General features: G+C 44.4%; 1 protein-coding gene across 8 annotated transcripts in view; it reads right to left on the bottom strand.

Annotated features, from left to right (window-relative positions):
- The window catches only part of FN1 (fibronectin 1), a 71,011-nt gene extending 50,209 nt beyond the window's left edge, over positions 1-20,802 (bottom strand). For 5 of the 8 annotated variants that reach the window (XM_081892627.1, XM_081892628.1, XM_081892629.1 and 2 more), the window contains exons 1-10: positions 20,630-20,802; positions 18,041-18,169; positions 16,130-16,267; positions 14,232-14,363; positions 13,438-13,575; positions 9,407-9,565; positions 7,623-7,814; positions 6,964-7,143; positions 2,704-2,880; positions 2,046-2,198 (exon numbers count right to left, since the gene is read on the bottom strand). In XM_081892627.1, the coding sequence (XP_081748753.1) occupies positions 2,046-2,198; positions 2,704-2,880; positions 6,964-7,143; positions 7,623-7,814; positions 9,407-9,565; positions 13,438-13,575; positions 14,232-14,363; positions 16,130-16,267; positions 18,041-18,169; positions 20,630-20,780 (1,549 nt within the window). In that variant the 5' untranslated portion in view covers positions 20,781-20,802. The remainder of the gene's footprint in view (positions 1-2,045; positions 2,199-2,703; positions 2,881-6,963; positions 7,144-7,622; positions 7,815-9,406; positions 9,566-13,437; positions 13,576-14,231; positions 14,364-16,129; positions 16,268-18,040; positions 18,170-20,629) is intronic. The other 3 variants (XM_081892633.1, XM_081892631.1, XM_081892634.1) reach the window with 1 other exon arrangement.
- Between the last annotated feature and the right edge of the window lie 6,783 nt (positions 20,803-27,585).

The following is a 27,585-nucleotide window of genomic DNA, read 5'->3' as shown; positions in this document are numbered from 1 at the left end:
GGACATACTGAATTTCATAAAAAGACTGAAAAGCCAACACAATTCAGAATCTTAAAATGTATTTTGCTTTCCTTCCAACACCAATCCCTCAGGTGTACAGAATAACAACTGGATCTCCTAGTGGCAATAAAAATCAGCTTTAATTCTGAATTACCACTTCAGTGGAGAGCACAGTAGTGACACAGAAGGGCGAGCACAACTAGAGATCACTCTAAGCCTACCTACACTTTGGGCAACACTAACACAGGGAACTGGGAAGTTACGGCGCTACATAATGTGCCAAAGAAAAATCAGGAACAGACTGTCCCCTATAAATTATATTCCATTTCAACAGCAGCTGGAAGTCTTCTCTCCACCCTGTTTCTTCTAAACAGTAATCCACTGGTGTGAGGCAAATGCAAGATGATGAAATGTCTGCACTCTCACCTTCTTTTATTTTTCTTTCATGCTGTCTAAGCACTTCTCTATCCATAGACTCAGGAACTTTCAGTAGAATTTCCTACCCAGTTTTCCTGTAGATTAGTGATTCCTCCTCATCCAAGGAAGATATCACTGAAGAAGGGAGAGTAGCTCCACACTCGTCCTTCAGCACATCACTACCAACCAAACTAATCTGGGCGTGGTGTCCACATGGTACCAAAAGGGTAGATAGAGGAGATCCTATACTAAAGCGCCTGAGATTCTGTTTATGCAAATAGTATGCATGCATTTCATCTGCACATTCAAAGGGGAATGTATTATATTTACTCAGCAATTCTTTTCTTTTTTCAAGGTCAGAAGTCTGAATGCTGGCTTTGGGCACCATCCAGCACTGGAGTACAAAGCAGCATTTAAGAAGCCAGAAGATCAGCCTAAGATCTCAAATTGCTTGCAGTGCGTATAGCAAAGCAGCAGAGAAACGAGTGCAGGCCCACTGCCATGCCATATTGTGGAGCTGCTGCAATTTACACCATCCCAGCAGACTGGCAAAGGACCACCAGTGCCGCCTAAACTTCCACCCCTTCATGGTGGAGCCAGTTTGGCACTGCCTTGTGCTGACCATCGGATTTCCAAGCCCAGCCTCACGCTCTCCTGTGGGCAACCGCAAGGAGACAAAAATGGTCTGTACCAAGCCTCAAATGCACAAATGGTAAAGAAGGATTCAAGAAGTTCGCGTGAGAGATTTTTGTCTCAGAGCAAATGTCTATGTGTCACTAGCGATTTTCAGGAACTGAAATTTTCCACCAGAGACTACTACACTCCTCATAAGATTTCGCTCAGGAGAGCAAAGAGCCTTGCCCATTATTATTCATTGCTGCACTAAATGCCCTGAGATTTGCAGGGATTCCCTCAATCCCCAATGAAGCCAATGGAATAATGCAATCTAGAAATTAATAAAGAATTAAGAAAGCTTTATCATATCTGAAGAAAAGCGATGACAAACCTAGACAGCATCTTAAAAAGCAGAGACATCACCTTGCCAACAAAGGTCCGTATAGTTAAAGCTATGATTTTCCCAGTAGTGATGTATGGAAGTGAGAGCTGGACCATAAAGAAGGCTGATTGCCGAAGAATTGATGCTTTTGAATTACGGTGCTGGAGGAGACTCTTGAGAGTCCCATGGACTGCAAGAAAATCAAACCTATCCATTCTGAAGGAAATCAGCCCTCAGTGCTCACTGGAAGGACAGATCCTGAAGCTGAGGCTCCAATACTTTGGCCACCTCTTGAGAAGAGAAGACTCCCTGGAAAAGACCCTAATGTTGGGAAAGATGGAGGGCACAAGAACAAGGGGACGACAGAGGACGAGATGGTTGGACAGTGTTCTTGAAGCTACCAGCATGAGTTTGACCAAACTGCGGGAGACAGTGGAAGACAGAAGTGCCTGGCATGCTCTGGTCCATGGGGTCACGACTAAACAACTAAACAACAACAGGAGCAAAATCATATCTGAAGATTACCTACCCCCTTGCACCCACATCATATGACCACTCTAGATTAATCCTTGTCATGCAGACTGCAAATGGCCGTAGCAAGTTGAGCATACAAGCAGAAATGGGCAAATACCTCTAAGCTGAGAATAAGCAATGCAGGTCCACTCTCCACGCCCATTTCCCATACAAGTGCATCTCATCATATGGCCCATGTCATGCTGTTTGTCCCACTGGTCTCCAACACGGTACATGACTCCATCATTGGTGGTACAGATTTCCTCATGAGCTGTTCAAGGAATAATAAAGAGTGAGGTTTGTTTGTTGGGGCCTATGTTTGTGTATGCCATACTTCATATTAAACAAAGTACAGTGGCAATCTTCTTTTTTGAACAAACAATTTTGTTAAAATATTTGAAAAAAAAATTCATTCTGTCTTACTGATTCCACAAGAGTTTTGATATCAATGTGTTTGCTAAAGTTGTAATGTAAAACTATTTCAGCAACGCATATCAAATGAGATTAATTTACACTGGGAGGGGGATGCAATTTGGAATTTGCAGCTACTGCTGAAGCTTGAATTAAGGAAAAGATGCATTCCCACAAGGTTCTAGATTCCAGAATGGAATATTGGCGGAACATGATTGAGGCTAATATTTACAGACAGCTGCTGAGGCTTAATTAGTGATCTTTCAGCATCACATAGACAAAATTCTTTCACAATCTGCAGAGAATTAGAGCACCAGTCAAACATCTTCGTACTTAGACTCTCACTAAATATATGTTCAACATACCTGCCATGGGACAAAATCCAAATTTTTGATCAGCATCATAGTTTGGGGTGGTTCCACACCACTTCATACTGTCTCTCCGTCCCTCGGAAGTGCAGTCAGTGTAATTCTGGTTGTTGTAGAGGAAGGGGAAGTGGCACAGGGCACCATTGGAGTTACCACCACGTGTCTGAACCAGGACTGCAAGACAGAAATAGCCATTCATGGAAGTGGACATTGCAAAGACTTATCTTGACTTCTTAGCATGACTGCCATTCACAGAGACCCATCTCCATAGCATCACAATATCCAGGATAGTGGTGTTTTTGATATGTCACTTCAGAGTATGCAATTTGCTGCAATACAGAGTCTTTGCTCTTAAGAAAGCTTGATTTGAATTCCAGCTCAGCAGGGCATTCCTTACAGAGTCCTAATCCTACATAAGCTCAAAAAACCTATACAGAGTCACCTTCAACCATGCCCCCTATTATTATGTCCATCACTTTATTAGTTATGTGATTAAGTTATGTTCTTTCTGAAGAAAAAAATATTAAAATATTAAAATAAATTTGCGAGAAGATTTCATGTATCTTCAGCCACAGCCTTCGGTTCCTACACAGGGTTGTTGTGAGGGTGAATGGAATAAACTTGCAAAGCATCCAATCAATATGGTCTACACTCTGGTTAAGTTGCAAAAGCAGTCCTCCATCTGTACACAAATCGTTTTCTCCACCCTCTCAAAAAAGGTTCCTGGCAAATGTGAAAACCAAACTCTGCTCTCAAGAGTTGAAGCTAGATAGGACTCCTGCTCACCCAAGAATTGTGAATCTAATACAGTCATCATTTTCATTCCCTGATGCTTCAGAAATCCTCAGGCTTTTTTTTAAACAGGGCCTCATCTATGCTCTAATCTAGAGACTGGGTGGGAAAGATCAAGACATACAGCTGGAGCACTGGAAAACCAGCGCAGAAGATGTGCACTAAGAGACATCTCTCTGCTCTTTTAATTTTTGAATTTTTCAAATTTTACAAAACATAAAAAGAAAAAAAAGCAAAGCAAAGCACATATCCTTTGACTTCCCTCCCACCCCTTTGTGGGTCCTTATGATATAATTATCCCCCCTGCATCTCCTTTACACTTCCAATTTTTACTAATCCTTAATTATTCCTTATTTCAATTCTTTAGCTACAAGTTTACATCAAACCTGCTAATGAATTTAATTGCTTGCAATAATTTTTCAAATAAACTATATACTTTCCCCATTTATTAAAAGTTAACTCTTCCTGGTTTTTAATTCTTCCCATGAGTTTTGCCATTTCGGCACACTCTGTTAATTTTATCTGCCATTGCTCCTTGGTCAGGGCTGTATAACATCTCTCTGCTCTTAATAATGTAAATAAAGGAGAGGGAGAGGGAGATAAAGGGCTATTTTAAGTTGGAGGCAATGGGAGATCACTGACTTTACAGCTTCTTCATAGTGCAGAAGTAGCTGCTAGGGCAGGGCAGGGCAGGGACAAATTTACTCAAATCCTGGAAAATCAGTGGGATGGTGGGCAGATTGCCTAAGAGCAGAACCACTCTCTAAGCCTTTAAATAAGACCTTAACTTATATCCCTAATTACAACCCAATGGTTTAAAATAGTCAGTAAGACTAGGCAGATGCTTGTGTGGTTCTGTTTTAATTATTCTTTCCCCTCTTCCATGTGGACCTTGACATGGCAACATTATAATCAATGCCACTCCCAGTTGCTAAAGGAAGCTCCTTCTTTAAAAAGATCAAAGTGGGATAAAAGTAGGTGCAGCATGAAAGTACTGCCCCAATTTCTGGCCACAGAGTAGGCAAGCACATGAGAACTTGGTTGTATTGAGTCCAGTATGTTGTTGTTAGCAGCTGTTGTTACTTTTGGAAATGAAAGTAATGAACGAAAATTAAGTAAACAAAGGAATGAAACTCAGAAATGATGGGGCAGCAGCGCTTACCTGACCACTGGTTGGCTGTATTGCTGCTGCTTGCTGAGATGGAGGTTGAGGAGGAAGACCCAATTGCACTGATGGAAGCACTGGACTGGTTTCGCTGGTGCATTTGCACCATGCCAGTCTTGCCTGCTACCTCACTCCTCTCCCTCCCAGTAAGCAGCTGACCACTGGTCCTGTCAGTGTTGCGTACCACCAGCTATTGCAGTTCTTGTTACCAGAAAGCATCACCTGAGCTCAAATGCTTCCAGGGCTTTTTATTGCAACTAAAAGAGCTAGGAATATGCTCATTTCAAGTAAGAAGGCAGATTACTAGTTATCCAAAGTAAGTATTAGATTATGCACTGGAGAACACATTTTACACAGATCATGACATTTACAAACTTTGATTTTGATTAACAATGCAATCACATCAGTTCTCCCTTTCATGTGATCTTTTAACCAGTGTGCTTGTTTGTTTGTTTGTTTGTTTGGGTATTATATTCCTTTCCTGCCTTTCCTCCAGGGAGCTTAAAGTGATGAATATGGGTCTCCTCCCTGCTTCCTGCCCCTGCACCTTATTCTTACAAACCTGCAAGGCAGTGAGCTGACAAGGTTTCACGGTCATTCAGAGAGCTTCATGGTCAAGTGCATATTGGAACTGTGGTGTCACCAGTGCTAGTGCAATACTCTATAAACACTTGTGCACCTTGATAGCCTGTAATGGGGGACTGGAAAGTGGAAACTATAGCAAATTACACCAGCTCAGCTGCATTAACAATGGAAATAAAAAATGGAAGAAAGACACATTGTGGAGCAGCACTGGCACATTAGCAAACAAGATCAATTAACTGAGAACCCTAAAATCTGGGGAGAAATTCAGATAAGGAGACTCCAGCAGGCATCCTTTATCTGAAGCACTTTAGCACTGGGTGTATTTCTTTTGTCTAATGGACAAATCAATTGTTTAAAAGCATTAACATCATTTGGACAGGCAGTTTCTGCCTTGGTATTATAAAGCTAGTAGCTCCACTCCCTGCTGCACTATTCCGCTTTACAGGCAGATCCCTGCTTTAATGCAAGTTTCCATCCCCATCTCAGAGGCAAAATGCTTTGGGGTGGGGGTGGGGGAAAAGGCCACATAAGACTCAGGTTCTGTTTGCTGCTATATATGGCAACCTGGCTGCAGATTCAGGATCTAAGGAGTGACATCAGAGCATTGCACTGATCATACTCATGAGGCATCTTTCCCCTCAAGCCTAATATGGACATAGGTCTTAGTGGAATTTGGAAAAAGAAAAAGAAGCCAGTCAGACAACTACAGAGAAAGTGCCCTGGATCAAGGATGCAGAGCTCTATTCCAACTATCAGCTTCACTTCTATCCAATCTCCTTCCCCCACAAGACTAGGAGGAGCAAACTGTTATCGTAGGGGCTGGGGTATTCTTTGGGAGGGGAGGGTTGTTGCTGTTGGTCTTTTGTATCTTTATTTTTGAATTTGCTGTGATTTATGTGAAAATTGTTCGGCTTGGTTTTGTATTTGTTAGTGTTTTATTTATTGTTTATAATTACATTTTATGTTGTAGTTATGTAATTTTATGTTGTAAGCTGCCCTGAGCATGCTATGAACTGTGAAAAGGTAGCATACAAATAAACTATGTACGTAACTGCACATGCACATATATTCTAACTTCACATACTACTCCTTGTGCAATTCCAGGAACCAGCTGATGAGACACAGGGCAGAAGCACATGAGTGAAATTAGAGAGTAATTTCCAAACATTCCTTAGCCAATCATTCCTAAGAAGAATTCTCCAACCCAGTCTCTGGAAGTGCAGTTTTCCCAAGAAGAAACCAGTTGTGAACCTGAGCGGCGGATTCATTTATTTAGATTTACATTCTCTTCAGACTATGGTCTGAGTGCCAGTAAACTGGTGAGTCATGTTACTGTTAATTCCAGTCTTATAAAATGGAAACATGCAGAATAAATAACCTGCCTGTGGCTATTTGGTAAGGACAAGAGATCTGAACCTAGGTTTCTGGTACAGAAAAATATTTTCTCTACTGCACTGAACTGGACCTATTATGAGGTCGTTATGATTCAAATCCTACTTCTCATCCCGCTCTACCAACACCCACCAGACTTTTATATTCTGTATTTCTTGCGTCTTCCTCCATCCTCACAAGTCACGTTAGGGGAAAACCAGTCCGTTACTGAATTCAGTGGAGCAATGGCAAATTTCAGTTAATGGGTCTGTGCCACTGTGAACAGTGCTACCCTCCCAAAACCTTATTTCTCCCAAGTATGTATTCCTTTTAAAGAATGTTACCATTTTGTTCTGTGCAGAAAGAGTATTTCTTGTCCTGATCGAAGTCTGAGGTTGTGCTGCACCAGAGAGTCCCATCAGTTCGGCCTTCAGAAGTGCAGGAGTAGAAAGTCCTCCCATTATAGGTGAATGGCAAGACACAAGGCTCCCCATTGGCGTTGCCACCGTAGGTTTGGGTCACAGCTTTAGAAACAAAACTTTGCATCATTATCCTATCATCTAACCACAAATACAATGCAATGCAATGTCTTCCTTAACAGTGAGCTTTTTTCTCCTTTTCCCTTTTTCCTACAGCTTGAAGCTATCATAACTTACTTTACAGAACCACCCAACTGTTGTATTCAATGCTCTTGTATCTCCTCTTTCTCTGAGCAGAGATGTTGAATGGGGAGACTTGCTTCTCTAAACTATGATCACATCGTAGCAATAAGTGCTACATGGTGACATACATGGTGACTCAGGCATAGTAGTCAAAGGAGATCAAAGAAATAGGCAGGGCACCTCAGTACCTTTACGTGATCCAGTTGAGTCAGCTACGGTGTGATCCATTCTCCTAAGGTGCGCCAATCTTGAAAAGACCTACCTCAATCAAACCTAGCCCCTACAATTAGTCTCAAGTATCCCAAAGTGATAATCTTTTATGAATTTGAAATGCCCCGTACCTGTTTCCTGGCAGCTGACTCCATTGCCCAGACAAGTACACAGCATATGCTGGCTCCCCTGTGTCTTCAGCCATTGCATTCCCCAAGAGTAGACCATGCCATTGTCAGTCATGCAGTGCCCATATGGCGTAGGCTGGGACTGAGGTTGGTAGAGCGCCGTTCGCACATCTGTGATGGTAGCAGATGCAGTTCCTTCAGAGGAAAGTGTGATAGCAATTAAACCCTGCAGTTCACATTGCATAAAGCCAGGGCTGTCACTTGATTAAATCATCTTTGCCAGTTAATTATCTCCTTTGAGTCACTTAATCAACCAGTTAAAGTTTCATTAAATCTGCAAGATTTGAAATGGGGAAATAAAAGTCATTAACTGTTCAGCCTATTTTGTTTTTAGAACACGTTAAAGAAAAAGTAAAGGCTTCTCCCCAGCATGTGGTATTCAGAGAGGCACCTTTGCTTCTATTCCTGTGTCCAACTTCCTTGCTGGAACAGACCAAGGGTTCTTATCTTCGATGTATTTTGGGAAACGGTTTGCTCATTTGTTCTGTGTGTTCAAATGCCTCTCCAGTTGTATTGCCATGAGAGTTCTCACTTTTCATCAATGTTGGGACCCCGGTTGTTGTTCTGACTCAATATGGCGGTCCAAAATGTGACTTTGGCACAATGAGTTCAAAATATGCCAATTTGGAGGCCACTGAAAATATTGTTGCCCAGTTTGGTGGTACAATTCCAACCTGTGCAAGTCCGGATGCCTCTTGAGACATCATTGCCAAACTTGGCACAAGGGTTTCCAAGGAGAAGGAGGTGGTCTTCATCTATGTTTGCAGGCCAGGAGTCATTTTTTAATCAAGCTGGTGGACCAAATGAACCCAAATTAATCATTATTTCATAATTAATCATAATTTTCATATAATTTTCAAAATCATAATTTTTCACCCCTAAAAAATTATTCAGGGCAAGGTCACGTGGTTAGAGTCCTGGGTTGGTGTGTGGGTGTATGTGTGTGCACACAGCCCAAACTCTCACAAATTATACTATCAATTTAAAAGTCATCATATGTTTGGGTTTCTTTGAATACCTGGGCCGCTCCAGGAACTCCCTGCTAGTAGTTTATATATAGCGTAACAGAGGACAGCCATGGCACCTGAAAAGCCCATAGGCTTTGTAATCTTCCAGCCCCCAGCCCCACTCCTGCTACACACAGCCTGCAATTATTAAGAGCACAAGGGCCACTGCCTCCTACTGCTCCTCCCTTCTATACACAATCCCAGCTTAACCAACTTCTTCCCACAAGTAAAGGTAAAAGGTAAAGGACCCTGGACAGTCAAGTCCAGTCAAAGGCGACTATGGGGTTGCAGCACTCATCTCGCTTTCAGGCTGAGGGAGCCGGCGTTTGTCCACAGACGGCTTTCCAGGTCATGTGGCCAACAGGACTAAACCGCCTCTGGTGCACTGGAACACCACGATGAAACTCCATTTACCTTCCCTTCACAGCGGTACCTATTTATCTACTTGCACTGGTGTGCTTTTGAACTGCTAGGTTGGCAGAAGCTGGGAGAGAACAATGGAAACTCATTCCGTCATGGAGATTTGAACTGCCGACCTTCCGATCGGCAAGCCCAAGAGGCTCAGTGGTTTAGACCACCCGCGTCCCTCTAAGTCCCACAAATAGAACAAGGACTCTTTTGTGAGAGGCGTAGGAAGGCGGCAGGAAAAACAAGCAAATCAGTTACAGCACCAATGTGATGCATTTAGATTTCATGATCATATCCAGGTTGATCACCTACCTATGCCTGTGGTTTGGAGAGATGAATGCCTCTCGCACTTCCATTCCCCTCTGCCATTCCCTGTGCAGATGCACTGAAGTAGATTCCCTCTGTTGTCTTTCTTACTCCAGGTATCTCCAATTCTGTAAGATGTTCTGGTGTCCTGATCATTGCACCTGTCTGTAAAGGAAATGAAAACACACAATGGGGAAATGAAGCCCCTGCCATTTCAGCAGCCCGTTTGCTACAGATACCTTGATCCACTTGGACTGGTAAAAACATTTGATTTTTTTTTCACACAGTCATTGATCTGTCATACAGACCGATCTAATTAAACACCAACAGTCTATTTTAGTTACCAAGAATCAAGAGGAATTTATTTTTCTACTACTTTGAAAACTTTACATGCTAGTTAACAACGGATTGAGATAAATCACTATTTTGATTTTGCAATTATAGGATTAAAACAGAGAGATGAGTCAGTTGCCCAGGGACAGTTGTGGATTTTATATCAAAGCCCATATGAGCAAATTCAACAGCCTGCTGCAGTTTGGACAATTATGAGAGGATAAATCCTGCCATCCAAATACACAGGCAACACTCCCAGTAACGGCAAACATATGTATGAGACTATTGAAAATATACCTTAGAGCCAAAGAGGGGCATACTCTGCCACTGGTCATGTACACTGGAAATCATACCTCCTGTGCCCTAGGAAGCAAGTGCCCAAGGAAGATACAAACTGGCCCATCCATTGGTCAGTGAATAAATATTCTGTTCCAATGCTTGCCTTCCTCCACTCTTCTCCCGCCACATGCTGATAGCTTCAAGTCTTTCTCCTGCACACATTACCACACTCACCGCACTCTCTGTGCAAGCAGACATCACCATTTATGCAGCTGCTCTCCCTGAAACAAAGTGGCACCAGGAAGTTCCTGCCCACTGTGCCTGACAGCTGAAACCCACCCTTGAGAAATACAGGGTCATGGGGTGGGCACCCTCTGGAGATACTGGAGCTGGGTAGAAGAAAACCTCTGAATCACTCCAAATGGTTTCTCAGCTGTTGCACTTTGGCCACAAAAACCAACATGTGGGAAATACTTGAGAAAACCATGAGATCAGATTGACAGAATACCATGGCCTGGCAAGGAAACTGGTCTGTGGTTTTATACACCAAGTTCATGTGTGTGAATGGAATCCTGGGAAAGCACTTTTCAAAACATTCAGAGCTGGGAAACAAGGAAACGTCTGTGGGAATAAAACATGGTGGTTTGTTCTAAGAGGCCTGCTCATTTACAAGGAGATCTCCATCCTTGGGTGGCCAGCAGCTGCATGCTTCATAAAAAGGCCAGAAAAGCTTCAATAAAACTAAGCTTTCTAACAGTACATTCCATCGGAAGTATGTTATAATGAGCTCAGTGGGGCTCACTCCCCAGAACTGGTGCCTGAATTTGGGGGATCCCCCAAAATGACTACAACAGTGTGGCAAAATGAGAACAGAGGCTGTGTTATTGTGGGTGGTGGAGCAACTCCATAACAACATACAGAGAGGGCTTAAGTCCACAGATATGGTTATCAACAGAGACCAGGAATCAAAATGCCAATCCATCCGTATAAACAAACCCAATGTCATCTGCAAGCAGCTCTTTCACATGCCATATAAGGACTGGGTCCATTTTCCAGCCTGCGGGAGACATTCCCTCATCAGCAGACTTTCTGGTGACTACACGGCAGCAGTGGGCTGGCCAGAGGCAAAAATGGACAGTGCAATGGATGTAACCCTTAGTTTTGTACAACAAGCTACATGCCAACCACACAAAGTCAGGCATTTCTACAACTCCTCTACAATCGCTCAGCTTCTCAACCTCCATCCAAGAAATCAAGAGCCATTATCACAGTTAAAGCCAGGCAAAAAAGTAGTCAAAGGGAGCATGGAGCTGGGCCGGTGAGGTATGTGGTTTGGGGAAGTCCCCAAAGCCACATACAGAGGTCCCAAGAGCCACACTGGGCCTCTGAGCCAGAGGTTCCTCATCCCTGCTATATAAGCCCAAGAATTTGCCTGCCTACAAGGAACAGTCACTGCCTACTCCATAGGGCTATTGAGATGATCTATGGGGCAACACTGTAAAACCTGTGATTATTAGCAAAGATGTATCTACCATTTGTACTGAATCCATTGCTTCCATTTTAGATTTGTAGAAGATGCTTCATTAACTTTCCAAAAGATAATGAAACTTTCTGTTCTCTCTTACAGTAAACTGTAGGAGAGAAATCATGATAGACAAATCATGTCATGAAACAAATTATATCAATGTCAAATAATTGGATCATGTCTTTTTACTGGTACTTGCAAACATTATACCTCCTGGTCTTCCCCATTTGGTAATGCATATGTATTGTCACCACAAGTAAGACTGTAATTACAAATGAAAGGTTGTCTTCCAGGGCTTTAAAGTTTAATCACGTATGAACGTAAAAACATAAGACAACTCCTGAAGGACCAGGTCAATGGCCCATCTAGTCCAGCATCCTGGTCTCACCGTGGCCAACCAGATGCCTGAGAGGAACCTACAAGCAGGACCTGAGGAGAAGAGCACTCTTCCCACCTGTGGCTTCCGTCAACTGGTATTCAGAAGTATTATTGCCATGGAGGCAGAGCAAACCTACTTTGAGGGTTTGGCCATTATTAACTATTGTTTATGTTAGCAAAAAGCCATGACTTTGCCTCACCAATTAAAAACTAAAAGAAGATATCTCAAAACCTACCAGACACAAGGTTTAGGAGACCAGATGTTTCCAAAGTCAGATTATATGGGTTTTACATTCAGTCAGTGATCTCACTTTTAAGTGGCTTTTTTAAAAAAGAAAAAAAAGAAAAACCTGGAAGCTTTTCTTGTAAACATTTCACTGGTTCAAACTCCAGAATAAAAATGCTTCCTATGTATGCCAAAGGCTCCATCACCTATACATGGGATCCCCCCACACACACACACCTCACGGTAACTGCTCCATTTCAGAGCTGTTAATACAGAGGCCTGCATATCTTCAATGCTTGAGTAGCAAGCAGTTCACTGCTTTGGTTATCTTTCAAACTCCAGTCCTAATCACAATGTGTCCTCAGATAAGTTAACTTAAGTAACTGCATGGAGGGAAATGTACCCATTCCCTCAGTCCTCAACCTAATCCCACACTTTTCACGAGGCCACCTCACCACCACCACCACCACCACATGGAACAGGTACTGGGGAAGAGAGACACAGGTGGCTGGTGCAGAGAAAGAGCCAGTGAACTTTCCTTCAATGAAACTCTTCACTCTAAATTATTCTAGGCTCCAAGGCAGTGCCTTCCTAGTAAATTCCAATGAAGACAAAACCACCATCTCCAACCAATGCTTTCCTGTAGATACTTTTAAGTTTGTGGCAAAAATCATTGATGCAGCACTAAATTATCTGTCGGTAATTCTGAGTGTATCTGGGAAACAACACTCTAGCTGCTTCTGAAGTTCACAAGTCTATCTCCAGTTCCTCTAAAAGAGAATGGACTGGTTACAGCTTTCCTGATCAAATTTTGCAATATTCCTAGAATGGGAAAACTTTTCCCAGCATGAAGTGCGAGACCAAAGTGCGAGCAGGAAAATTACCCTGAGGACAATTACAGCGTGAATGAAAGGTGTTACATCAAAAGATAAAGCATCCACAGTCTGATGTACACTTAAGAGCCACAGGACACAGCAGGACACATGGTAAACATGCACAGGATTGCACTGGTGTAGCACAATCCTACTCATGTTTACTTAGAAGCAAGCCCCAGTATGTTCAATATGGCTTACTCCCAAGTAAGTGTGTGCTTAGTCTTGCAGCCTGTGCATTCCACTTAATACTTTACAGCAGGTGTGGAGGAGCTCCACACCTTTGCCCCCTGCCCCCCAAATACTGCTGGACTACAACTCCCATCTTCCCTACTGGCCATGCTGTTCAGAGCTAATGGGAGCTGGACTATCACAAAAATCATATTGGTGCATGGCCATCGTTCTGCCTTAAGGTGATACTTACTTCTGGACGTGCAGGTAATGCGTCCACTGCCTTCTCCTAAGCAAGTACAATCCACCATCATCCATCCCTGATAGGGCTTCTCCCAGATCTCTCCAACAACATAGGAAGTCCCAGCAGCATTATCGTAGCACCGCTCAGCTACAAAAAAATATTTGTGAAAGATACTTTGGTTATTAAAGTTCTTCAGTCAAAAGAAGAAACAAGATTTCTTAATTGAGGAGGGGAAGGAGAAATTGCTTCCATTATCTCCTTCCAAACTGCACTAATAGGTGAAGTGAAAAAACAGCATGTGGATATCTAGAAAATATGTCAAACATGAGGCCCAGTTCTCACCACGGTGTTCACCTTTCACTTCAGACTTCATGGGCAGGAAACACATGAATGAATCCTTTTCCATACAAAGAAAAAGTAATGCTCTGAAGTAGTTTGAATGCTATATTTATTTTCTATGTGGCAGGAATTGTTTTGTATTCGAGAGCATTCAATCATGACTCTCCCCAGATTCAAGATGAGAAATAGGCCCAATCGCCATACCAGCTACATTACGTGATTTCCATATATAACAGCCTAAGGATGTTAGAACATACTCAAAGCAATAAAATAGGGAGGAGAAATAGATATGTGTGTGTAGACACATACACACACATTTATCCTTGAAAGAAAGTATCCTGTCAAAGAATCAAGAGGCCAACATCTACCTCAAACCATTGCCATAAAGAGCTTTGTTTACTGAATCTGAAGCACCTGCAGATCCATATTTGATATCTCAGGAACAAACATAAACCAATACATACCAACTGGTTTGCAAGTCCATTCGCCCTTCCCGTTGCCAAGACACACGCATTCCAGCATGTAGCCCCCTGTCTCATGAGGCCTTCTCCAGGTATCCCCAATCTTGTAAGACTGACCTCCTTCATGACAGCGATCTGTAAAGATTGCACATAGAATCAGACAGAACTCCTTTATACCAAGACACTGCACTGGTCCATCCAGTCCAGCATTGTCTACTCTGCCTAGTGGCAACTCTCCAGGTTTCTAGGCAATTATGTTTTCCAACCTTGCTACCCAAGACCTTTCTAACTAGTTCTGCACACAAAGGACATGCAGGGGCAGAGGAAGGGGGTGCAGTGGGGGCGGACCCTTCCAGGTGTCTTTGCTGAGGGGGGTGACATTGAGCACACCCACAACTCCCAAGCCTACCCCAAGCCATCAAGGGAAGGGGGGAGCTGCGCCGCTTTGCGGGTGGCATTCCCCCCTTCCCCCTTCATTTTGACAGCTGGGGGAGGCTTGGGAGTCATGGGCAGGCGGCGGGATGAATGTCCACCCCTGGCTGCAGAGCGCACACAGTGCTCCGTGCACCTGAGTGGCTATCCCATGCCTGGGAGGGCACCCTCCACACCACACCCACCCTAGGCAGTGTGGGCATATGCTCCACTGCTGAGCACATGCCCTACCATTGAAAGATGGCTCCTCCCCATAGATGAGCAGAAGCATCAGTGACTCCCTAGAATCCTGTATCCAATTTAGTTGCCCTGCAGACCAGTGTGAGGTGTTATATAAAGCAGCCATTTTCCTCAACAGTCCTACCAGGCAGTCCTTCTTAGAGGAACAGTCTGAGCTCTTTTCCAAAATGGGCAACAGAAATAAGCATCACTTAAGTTGAAGAAATGTCTAATGACCACAACTTGGCAAATTCCTGTAATATCAGAAATGTCTTATGTTTCAATCTGGAAAACCTTACATTTGTAGCAGAGATTGCTGTGTTGCCAATTAACACTGCAGGTTCGTTTAAAGGATCTTTGGTAGACAATATGTAAAGGGGGGGTCTATTTGAACAGAATATGAAAACCTCCTCAAACAGCAACAACAAAAAACTCTCAAACAGTAAACCTTCTTAAACAGCAATAAAAACCCTCTTACATTGAGAAATAGCCCCAAAGAAACTACTCCCCCACAGGTCTCCACCCACATACACCACCAAATTCAATTGCATGGAGTGTTTGTTTCGTCATCCTCTCAGATCATGTTGCCCTGCCCAAACCAGGCCGAATAGGGCTCCCTTTCTGGGCACTCCAGCCCCAGCAGGAGTGCTCCTGCGTGGACTCACAGGAAGGGTTGGCTGCACAAGGCCAAACCTACAACTCCTCGATCTTCTTGCACATTTTCAACTACAAATAATCTCTCTGCTCTTGGTTTTTTTATGCATGTTACTTTACAGTGAAATTTATGGTTCAAATTCTTTGCACCAAATGGAAATGAAAGCTAATCATTTGATAGAAAGAATACCTATAATTGTCCACTAAAAAGAAGTGATTGACTCAAGAAATCTTTTCTTTTATGCATATCAACAAATAAAAACACTTATTCATAAAGTTTGCATGTTATAAAGGCAAGTTGCTTCTCTTTACATAGTAGTTATAATCATGAATAACAGTCCTTATTCTGATATTGGGGTAGACAATGGAAACCTTGTGGCTTCTCTATAGCATTCACATGCTAAGTTTCTGACTGAACTGTGAATTTTTCGACTGAGAAAATTCCTTACAGACTTGTGACATTGTTTGCTATTCCTGCAATTTGGTGGTGGGCAATGGTGGACTTCTGTAATGCCCCAACAGTGTCAGTAAATGTCTTGAGCACATAGGACATTTGCCTTTGAGCACCTAGGCACCTCTCCACCTCCAATACGTACTTGCAATAGTGCAGCTGATTCTACCACGGCCAGCCCCAATGCAGGTACAGTCCCAGATCATGGAGTCCTTCGGTCGTTCGTAAGTCTCCCCGACTCGATATGTAGCTCCAGTGTATTTGTCAAAGCAGGTTTCTTCCGCTGAGTGGGAAGGAAAGAGCAGATCACCATAGCAGAATATGTAGCACACAGGTTCTAATCCCCCTCCCCAGCCATTCAAATTGTCATGCATAAAGGGATCAGGAGGTGGTGACTGGGTCACCTAGGAGGTGAGGAAGGCAGAAAAGTCTCTGGCTGCACTTGGCTCAGCTTCTTAGATCCTAGAGGGCAGAAAGAGCAAAAGAAGGGAGCCCTAGAAACACACAAGTTGGGTCAGAGAAGGAAACCTGTATGGTGGAGTGAAAGGGAAGAAAAACAGGGAGGGAATGGGCAGAGATCAAAGCAGGGCCCACCCAGAAGTGAAGTTCACATCTTGATTTGAATGACTCAGCCCAATAGTCCCACCTCAGGTCCCTTGTGGCATAAGATGTGATCCCATGAACTAGGAGTCCTTCTTTACTAGTAATATTCCCTAGGTTTTCTTGCAAGAGAGGCCATGCATTCCTCATTGCCATGGTTTGTACTGTCCTGGTTGCTCTTAAAAAAGTGCATAGCCATCACTCCATTAGGGAGAGCGTCTTGATCTCCAGCTAATCTGCTTTCTGGCTGTAGCTAATATGCATGCTGCTCCTCAACTTCCCCTTCTTGACTGCTTTATACCCCTCCTGCCAAACTTATCCCCAAAATAAAAAAGCCTGACTCAGTTAGCTTTAACACTTTGCCATCTATTCCACACTGTGTTCCTTCTAGTTTAATACTATCATTTCAAGTGCCCTTTTGCACACAGTGCAACCAAAGCACCTGGCACCTGCATTCCTAAAAGGAACCCAGCTGGATCAGACCAAGAGTTTGCTGCTCCAGAACCCCGTTTCTCACCATGTCCAGTCAGAAGCTTCCAAGAAGCTGTCCAAAAGGGCACAAAGGCCCAACAAGCCCTCTCCCATTGCCTGTCTCTAGTGCAAAAGTAGACTGCTTCTGAATCTGGAGGCTCAATTTAGTGATCGCAGATATTAGCCACTGGTAGACTTGTCTTCCCTTCCCCTTTAAAGCCAAGTAAGCTAATCCTTTAAAGCCTGCCCATCCCCACAAAGCTTTCTCTGCAACTGAGCGCTAAGCATTTCCAGGCTGCTCTTCTGGAGACTCCTCAGACAACGAGGCCCAAAATGTTCTGTGCGCCCTAGAACATCTTCTACAGCCCTTGCTGAGAGCAGCAGGGAAAGGAACATTCTCTATTGACCACGTAGAGATTCCCTGGCAGACACATCATTGTAAGAGAGGGTTTGCTGCCTGTAGTTTGTTTGAAAATTGCTTCACTAGCAGCAGTGCAGAGCACAAAATAGTACAGTGGTTGGCCGGAAGACTTCCACATGACAATAGACAGGAGAAGCAAAGATACCCTCACATAGGGTTGCCATATTTCAAAAAGTAAAAACCAAGACACCCCCAAAATTGTTGAGCTTTCTTTTATGAAAATGCAAAAAACACACGATTTTCCAACTGACTTGCCTAAGTGCCACCTTGCCTTTTAGAATTTCACCTGGACATCAATTTCACCCGGACATCAATCCCAGTAATGTCTGGGAAAATCCGGATGTATGGCAGTCCTACACTCAGAGGTATCAAAGCCAAACAAGGTTGTAGGGAGGATAGTCAAGAAGTAAAATGAGTTAAGAACAGGCTACCTTTAAAGATACTCTCAGACAAAGTAGCTCTGTTTATCTCAACACCTTTTGTTTTGAAAAAATGTCTAGTTTCCCCAGAATATTGTTTTTGTAGGAGTGGTGGTGGTGGTAGTAATAGCAATCTTCTGCTTACCCTCAGGCTTGCTTTCGCAGTTGAACCCTCTGCTCCCTCCATAACAGGTACAGACCAGAATTTTCCCCAGGTAAATGCGCTCCCATTGCTGGTTTATCTGATAGTGCTGCCCATTATCATAGCAGCCAGCTGAAAAAGAAAGAGGAGTCTTCAATTACATTCATTTGTCTGGACCACAAATGGTTCTCCAAGCAAGGGGGAGATGTATGTGCAAGGGGGTGGGGTGGATCTGAGCTTTGGCATGCATGGAATATACATTAGCTCCAGAGGCTGCATTCCTTTTGCATCCTGAAACCTCAGTAAGAGGACGAAGGTTTTTAGGTGCATGATAATCAGCGCTCGGCTTGAATTCAAAACGATTTTGTCTGTCTCTTTTCCACCATGTTTCAAATTGAACCACGGGAGGTTTCAAATTCTGAAGCAATGCATTAACAGATGGAAAAGATTGCTCAGCTAGGAGGCCTGATCCAAATTTTCATGCAAGACAATGGAAAGACCCCAGTGCATTTGGACAAAACTCTCTCTCTCCTAGGCAGGCGTGTCTTTGCCAAGACACAGCACAGTCCTCCAGTTCCAAGCATTTTCCTCACTTTTAGTTTTACATTAAAAGCACTGACACTTCCCAGGGTAGAGTGACACTTTTTTTCAAATAACTTTTATTAAAATGAAAAACAAATGTTACATCCTGCATTTAACTTGTAAAACATAATTTGTGGCATTCTAACAAACTCGCTGCATTAAAGGCTGCTTTTCTAAGCAGCAGAAGAAGAAAATCCATAAGGAACAATTATTTGATTTCTGAGGGAAGCATTCTAACAGCAAGCCAGATATTACAGATATTTAGGCCTATCACCTAAACAGCGTGGATACAGTGGTACCTCGAGTTAAGAACTTAATTCGTTCCGGAGGTCCGTTCTTAACCTGAAACTGTTCTTAACCTGAAGCACCACTTTAGCTAATCGGGCCTCCCGCCACTGCCACGTGATTTCTGTTCTCATCCTGAAGCAAAGTTCTTAACCCAAGGTACTATTTCTGGGTTAGCAGAGTCTGTAACCTGAAGCGTATGTAACCTGAGGTACCACTGTAGTTCCTTTCCATTTCATGCAGAAACACTGTTTGGTTGAGCAGCTGCCGACTTTGCTTCTTGAAAGTTCTGGACATCTGCCCCACAAACCAGCACACCTGCAGTGGAGCCTTATCTTTGAGGAAGTAACCTTGCTTAGTGTCCTTTCATGAGAAAACAGACCCAAACAGAAATTTATGGATTTCCCAGTGGCCTCTCTTCTCTCTAAGCATTTATCACTGTGTAGTCCAATAGCTTTATGGGCTGCATGTGTAGTTGGGTTAAGCTTCTAGATAGCTTGGAGCCTTTATTTAGCCATCTACTGTCCTGTTTAATTGTTGTAGCAAACAATTAATATACACTCTTGTGTTCAGGAAGTGTGTGAATTAAAAAAATGGGAAACTTGAGTTAAATCAACACAGTGCAAATCTAAACATGTTTACTCAGAGACTCCCTTTAAGATCAATGATATTTAACTTTAGCTTTCTGACTTAAGTGGACCTGGGTCTTGCCATGGCCTGGATGGGAGCCTGTCTGCAAACCCTGTTTATACCAGGAAGCAAAAATGAGGGATGCAAGTATAATAAGCAAACACATAGATGGGTAGTGAGGTTATGGGTAAATTCTATTCACCCTATTTCCCTAGAACGAGTATTTCATGTTTAACAGACTGGAGTGCCAGAAACCATTCCCCTCACAGCCACCTCCTCGAAAGCTTTCTCTCCCACTTCTGATGGTTTTAAGTAGAAGGACTTTGGCAAATGTCTCGATTTTTTAGGCAGAAGCAAATATTTCAGGATTCTGAAAACCCCATGTGTTGAATAGCGCGTGCGCGCGCACACACACTGCACAATTACTTTTAAAGTAATAAGAAAACAGGTAGGGAGTTGGGCAAGAGTATCCTTCCCCAACCTGGTGCCCTCCAGATGTGTCCGACTGCAAGGGGCTGGAGCTGGTGGGACTGTTAGTCCAAAACATTTCGAGAGCACAAGGTTGGGGGGGGGGGAAGGCTGAGGGAGAGGAACAGGAAGACTTCCAGATCAATTCACACCTCTGCCCAAAGCACAATAGGATTGCCAGATGTCTCTTCCCTGAAAGGACCCTCCATTACTCAGCAACACCCCAGACACTGCCGATATTTTAAAAAATAGCCAGAGCCCCATGCAAGGTACTGGATGCGTCTTGCTTGAGACACTAAACATCAGGATTTAATTAATTTTTTTAAAAAACAACGACACCAGCTAATACTGCAATTCAGTGAGTTCACTGGATCTCCCTCCCAGGTAATCCGTTACAGGATTGCAAGTTTACAGCGCTCAATAGGAGGATGGGAGAAGGAACTTTGGGAGCGCATTTGGCGCAGGCAGACTTCCTGCGCTCTCCCCAGTTTCTCAAACCCGGAGGGAGAAACGGATGTAAAACAGAGAGACCCTCGGAGGAGTTTCTGCCTCGGATTTGGGGGGTTCCCGGTCCCGGCCCCGCTGGGATCTACTCTGGCGCCCGCTCGCTCCCCTCGGAGCACTCACGCTTGCTCTGGCCGGCCGGCACCGGGGGCTGGACGACGTGCTGGGCTTGCCTGCGGGTCTTCTCGGCCGGGACCTTGGTGCTGTGGGCTCCGGCCCCCAAGGAGAGGCTCAGCAGCACCAGAAGCAGCCGGCGGGACGGGCTGCCGGGCATCTTCGCGATCTGAGAGCGGACTTCAGAGATAGCGCCTCTTCCTTCGCGGCTGGGGGGGGGCTCCTTGCCGTGGCCCCGTCCTCTGGCTCCTTGGCGGGTGCGCGCCGACTTGCAGCTCGCGAGAAGGGCAGCGCGCTGGGTCCCGACGGGCTTATATGGAGGTCCTGGCGCCGGAGACCCCGCGCGCGGGGGGGGGGGCGGGGAGGGGCCGCCGGGACACCCCTTCGGAAGGGCCAGCCGCTCGCTGATTGGCCCGGGCCGGCGGGTGACGTCGTGGGGAGTTGCATTCCAGGCCGAACAAAAGACGGGGCGAGGGGCGAGGGCGAGCCGAGTTGGGGGGCGCGGGGGGGGGCGGCGATCTGGCGTCGGGGCGATCGAAGCCCGCAGCCCCGCCCGAGGGATCTTCAGCATCAAAGCCGCCCAGGGGGGGGGGGGGAGGCAGAGCATAACCTGAAGCAGCACCGGGCACGGCAAGACGTGGTGGCACCTGAGGCGGACCCCCCCCCAATGGCCCCTTCCCCCCCCCCCCACCTTTCCCTCTCCGGGAAAAGGGCTGAGAGCAGATCCGCCTCCGGAACAGGAGGGGAGCAGATCGGCCGCCTTGCCCCCAGCCAGACCATTGGGTCCATCTAGCTCGGGGCTGCGGACACGGGCTGGCAGCAGTGGCTCGGCGGGGTTGGGGATCGGGAGATGCCGGGGGGGTGAAGCCCCAGACCCTGTGCTTGCGGGGCTTCCCCCGGACGCGCCTTCCGGACGCTGAAGCCCCCCAGCCCAAGCATTGCGAATTAGGGTTGCCGTGCGCCGCCCGGGGTTTCCCGGACACAGACGGAAATCGGCCGTCGGAAACAGGGTCTGGGTGGGAATCGGGTTTTTTATGTCCGTGAAAATGTGGGTGTATGGCAACCTATGCCAGGAGTGTAGATTTTGACGAATGTCAATAAAAATAGCTCAAAAACTTTTCTATTTTTCTACATTTTGCAAGAAAGCAAACTTTGGGCGAAACTTGAAAAAGCTCAACAGCTTTTACTGGTCCAGTTCATCTCAAGCTTATGAGTTGCACAGGTAGAATGCCCGCAAAGCAACAGAGAAGCAAGCGGCACTCCTCAAGTTTCTTTCCATGTTACTTTGCATTCTCCTAATAAATTCAAAAGCAAATCAACTTCAGAACTTCATTGACTACTTTGAAAACATTGTTGAAAATGCTCCCACCAAGCAATGTGTATGACACATGTATAATTCATTGCTTTGAGTGGCAATTAATTAATTAATTATAAATTTGGATACAGTCTCTAGTATGTCATTCAGTTTGACATAAGCCTTCTGTCAATGCAATCCTCGCGTCATTTTTATTTTTATCTAATAAATAAGAGGACTGCAAATGTGGTTTGTCCCAAGTCATGCCAGTGAGGGAATGACTGAGACGTGAACCTCATGATTTGGTTGTAAAATAATTGTCAGACTCCTTTCCAAAATTGTATTTGTTCTAACACAATTATTTCCAGTTGTTTTTGCCAACTGTGCTCTAATTCAAAATTATCTTCAAAATATCTTCAAAAGTAGACATGTAAAACCATCCAGAACTGGAAATACCTCACATATTCATATTCAGGATTAAACGTTCATTTGCGGAATGGAACCCTGGCCGTCTGGTTGTGTAGTTTTCTGTAAAAAGATGCATAGTTGAACATCTACCCACACAAAGAAATACTGCTTATACAATTTATTTAAAACATTTGGTTAGTGGCATCTACAAACTCTGAATACAAAAATCAAGTGCCTTATGGGAAGGCATGTGGAAAGGTAACCAGACGCTACACCTGCATGTGTGGATCATAGCCCTGAAGGAAGAGGTGATGTTACAGTCTGTTCATGCAGCCACTTTCTCCCAGAACTGAATTGGGAGGGGGGACGGGCGTTCCGGAGGGTTGGCTAGCAGACAATGGAGCTCCATTCATAAATACAGTCAACAGCAGACTGATCTGGCCATGTATATATACCAGACTTTCAGCTTGGATACCAGATGGCTAGGAGGTTCAGAACCCATGAATTACCCCAAAAGGAAGCATAGAGATTAGCAATATAGAAATATTTTCTAAAGAACCCATGATGCTAATCTTAATTTCCCTTGGTTTTTCACATGTTTCCTAATATACAAAACCATTCATTTTGGAGAAATTTCCGATATGAAATGGCTTGATATTTTTCTACATGTGTACCTTGCAGTGTGCACATGTATACCACGTGTGCACTGCAACCCTAACAATGTCACTTCAGAAGTAATTTCTGTTCCATTTAATAAGGCTTACTGTCAGCTAAATGGGGTTAGGATTGCAAGCTTGGAAAACTTTTCCTGCAAACTAATTGTTAACAGCAACACAATTTCTTTCCTGGTATAATGTTGAAACAGCTAAATAATTAAATTATAATATCAGGTAAAGTCTTTAAACAGCATTCATGAATATTGGTAAGTCCATATTAGACATGTCTGTCAGAGGGAGAGAAAGGGATTCAGCTTGCAAGGCAGGTCACTGTTGTTATCTTCCTGTTGTGAGAGGCTTGGCTGAGACAGAGTGGGTTGCCTAAGGCCACCAAGTGAGTTCATGGCTAATGTCAGAGGTGAACCGTAGTTCTCAGCTTGCCTTGTGCATGCCACGCAGCAGTTCACTTCACTCACACTCATGTGAGAGGGATGTGATGCAATGGATAAAATGATGGGCTGCCCAGCAGTGATGCTCATTGGGCGAACTTTGTCAAATGTCTAGCCTCCTGCAAAGATTTAATGGAGAAATCAATGGACAAAACTAGAATTGGAAAGCTCTTCCACAGTGAATACTGTACTACATTCACTGAATAATACATTTTTCACATAGGTATGGGTTCAACTCACAATAACGAATCTTTGCCTTTTAAAAATCACATCTGTGACCTGACTTTTGCATTCTTCTGCTGACATTATGCTAACTCATTGTCCTTAGATTTAAAACCAATGTAATGTTTTGATATTCACAAGCTTGACCATCTTGGCTTGGGTCTATCAAGTCAAGGAGATCCCATTAATCTTTACACCACACCAAAAACATTAAGTGGGGAAATGCTATGGGCTGCTAGACATCAGATTTTTCTCCTCCCTGTTTTAGAAAGTCAGTAGTGTGTGCTCTGGTTTTCAACTGGGATTTTAATAAGCCAATGGAGATTAAAAATAAGTAACCTTCTGTATCTTTGCTTAATGGTAATGTTTAACCCAAACATTTAACTACCTTTTAGTTACATTTCCTGACCCTTAATGGGGTCAAATGCCCTCCTTTTCATCTGGTTGCAAATTCTTGGGCTTCAGACAGGACAGTCAGAGGGACTCTTTTTAAAAAGGCATTTTCCTTTTAGATTCCTTGTTTATTCTAGAAACCACCCCAAGCATGCTTAAGATATTCTCCTGACTTGCCTTACCCAATGGGATTGTCTGCCAATAAAACTCACAGCCAGTAAGATAAATTCTTCTCTCTTACTCACAGTGGACAGTCATATTTACTTGGGATTACATGTGTGGGTGACTGGGAGCACAATTTGTTCCATTGATTAAGCTACTCAGGCTGCATCAATTCCAGGCAGTGTTTGGGGCCAAATGAGTATGGGTGAACTCCCACTTATGGTTTTCCTTCAGAGATAATATCTCTTTGTAGACGAAGGGCATCTGCTTTGCTTCTGCTTCATCACCTTTGCCTCTTCAATCACACCCCACGGGCAACCATTTCCCCACTTCACGTAGCAGTGAATGGTCTCTCCCAACAAGGAAGGGAACACAGATAGCAGTGCTACGGCCATCTATCAACTGATCTAGTTACTCAAAAGCCTAGAACCTTGTGGTGATTCCCATAATGTTGGTTGTCTAATTATCTTATCTTCAATACCAGGCAGCAGACAATTTTAAACCTGAGAGTAGAGGGGCAACCTTATGTCTGAACTGAACAAGCACAGGAAATCATTGTGCAACGTTCAATTATTGTGCAATCACCGATTTATCTTGTATCTCCTTCTTCTCCCTGTCATGTGGAAATCTCACTAAAACAGGATTTCTTCCCATGACACACTGAGACCCAGCAGTGCTGCCTGGAGTTATCAGATGTTTTGCAAGAGCCGCTGTTGTGAGCTGGAAGTGAAACTCTGTGAGGCCAGGAGCTGAAATCTTTGCATTTCTGGTGCCTGGCAGTGGCTAACTGAATACTGAATATTCAGAAGTAAACATCAGGTTTTCATGGGGAAAGTGGCAGGATGGGCAGTGTGTGGGGGCACCACTCAGACCTGTGATTTGAAATCACTTGAAATCATAGGGCAAATGGAAGTTAGGTTTTGTAGAACTCAACAAAAAAGAAGCATAAGGACAAAAGTCATTGGCTCTGGCTCCACGTACCGTTGGGCTCCCTGCCTTCTGCCCTTCCAGTTCCAATGGACGCCAGCCACCACACACTGATGTAAGCAAATGTTTGGTTTTCTGGTGTTCCCAGAGCTCTGTTGTACTAGAACTCTCAAATGCCATTATACCACCACTCTGAATTCAAGACAAAACTAAACATTACAAGGAAGACAACGGGGGGGGGGGTGGCTGTTGCCGCAGCACCAGGTCCATGTTAAGTTTCCCCCTTCCGGTCTGTAATATCCAGTACAGCTTACCTCATGTCCTGACATCATTACAGTGTACACTACCAGTGACTGCAAATAATGCTTAACTGAGGCATGGAAACACACAGTGGAATGACATTCGGCCATGGAGTAAGTTGTGCTAGATGTTATGGTGGAATTCAGTTTAGCTTGGCCCTTTTGGGAAATAGCTCTGGGTTCCTTGCTGTTAGCATTGCATGCAGAGTAAATGTTTTGCTGGAACTATGTAGTATTGGTACTGAGAGGGATGCAACAAGCATTTATATAACAGTTTCCTTATTCAAAGTGCTTCATGTACGTTATCCTGGTGTAATCCTCACAACTTTGCAAGTGAAGTCAGAATGATTGTCCTAACATTAAGAGGTTGAAACATTAAGAGGTTGATTGTCCTAACATTAAGAGGTTGAAACAGAATGAATGACTTGCTGCTTAAGGCCAACTAGTCTGTTCATGGCAAGGATGAGAACTGAACTAGGGACATATCCTGATTTATTACTTTCTCCATTACATTACCTCTCTAGAGCTTGCCTTCTAATGGTCAAAATTCTTGCATGTCTTGACTAAACCTAGAAGACTCCTGACTTGCTAGCACTCACAACCAGCAGAGTGCTAACGTCTCTGCAGGCTATATCCGTTTATCCCTTCTTGGGTGGGCAGCTGCAGGCCAGATCATCCCCACCACCAAATGGTGGCAGGAATTGGAGGGCATTCCCTGGGCATGAAACCACTCCCAATAGTGGCACTTGGCCCTGCACCCAGGACCAGGATAAATTCTGGGCTCGCCAGAATCTTGGCCTCTTTTTTCACTGTGCCGGTTCTCCTACCCACACTCCCTCAGATTATGGATGTTGCAGATGGTACAACCTTGCTATGGATGGTGTTGGTCACCATATTTTGGGGCCAGGCAGGAATTTTCCCCATCTGGCAGATTGGCACCAGCCATTTGGTTTTTGCCTTCCTCATAGCAATCGTCACAACTTTGTAAGGCATTGGGTAAGCATAGGTCTTGGTTGGAGGGGAGGTTTAGCCTCTGTCTGCCCCTCCACAGGTAAACGTTTATCCTGTTAAAAGTATCTGGGAGGAGTGGCTCCTGTCGGGTGCTCAGAAAGGGGCTGGGGCCAGACCACTCCTCCAACTTGGGGGCTGCTCTGATTTCACGCAGGTCATAGGGCATCCCTTGCAGCTGGCTCTACCCTTAGTGACACCACCAGCAGACGGGCTGGAGTGATATACACATTTGCTTACCCCAGTGCCTATAGCCAAACCTTCACATCTGTAACCAATAAAGTTGTGGCCTTATTTGATCCCAAAACCAATATTCTGTGTGTTGTCAAGTTATTTCAACCCTAGGGAACTGCGTGGTCATGGGGCCTCGGCACCCAAATATATGTTTGCTTAACAGGGCAGCCCCATTTTTTTTTTTACAGTGCATGAGATTCTCTGGGGATGCCCCCCTGGGACTTCATCCCACATGCAAATATGGCTCTTAACATGTTTTCCTTTTATCTGCCTGCAACTACAGAAACGTGTGGCTGCAGCTACTTACTGTTTTCTTCTACACCCTGATGTGAAACCTCTGGTCAAATTCTCCCCTGCAAATGATTTGCAGCAGCAGGGTAAAACAGTACTAGCAGTGGCAGAGGAAGAGGAGTGCGGGGGCAACCGCCCCGCCCCTGGCAGCATGATCCCGGTGGGGTACCATCACAGCTGTCCCCCACCAACCACACTGGGCACCATGCCCCTGCAGGCAGTGTGCCATGCCCCCAGGACTCACGCCGCCCCACCCCCGCCTGCTCTCAGCCGCCTGGTGCCAGAGCATGAAGCTCCGCCACTGAGTACTAGGCCTATTATCTGAGAGCAAGTTTCCTTTGTAATTTAGTAACTATAACTTCCATATAATGTTTAAGGTATTAGTTACAGTTGGAGCATATTGGAGTTTTATTGATGAAATCTAAGTTTTCCTGTGACATCCAAAATACTTTTAAAAAGCTGATCTTTGATTTAACAGTGGGTTGCAATAATAGCTAATATTTAGTTATTGAAACAACTGATTTCATCTCCCAATTATACTCAAGTTGTATGTAAGGCACTATAGCCCCACTGATCTCAATGGAGCTAAAATAAGTTTGCCTTAAGTTATTTGTGGATTAGT

Source organism: Podarcis melisellensis (assembly GCF_964234715.1).
Source record: "Podarcis melisellensis genome assembly, chromosome: 1".
Taxonomy (NCBI): domain Eukaryota; kingdom Metazoa; phylum Chordata; class Lepidosauria; order Squamata; family Lacertidae; genus Podarcis; species Podarcis melisellensis.
Note: the sequence above shows the minus strand (reverse complement) of the source record. Positions and strands in the feature narration are given on the sequence as shown.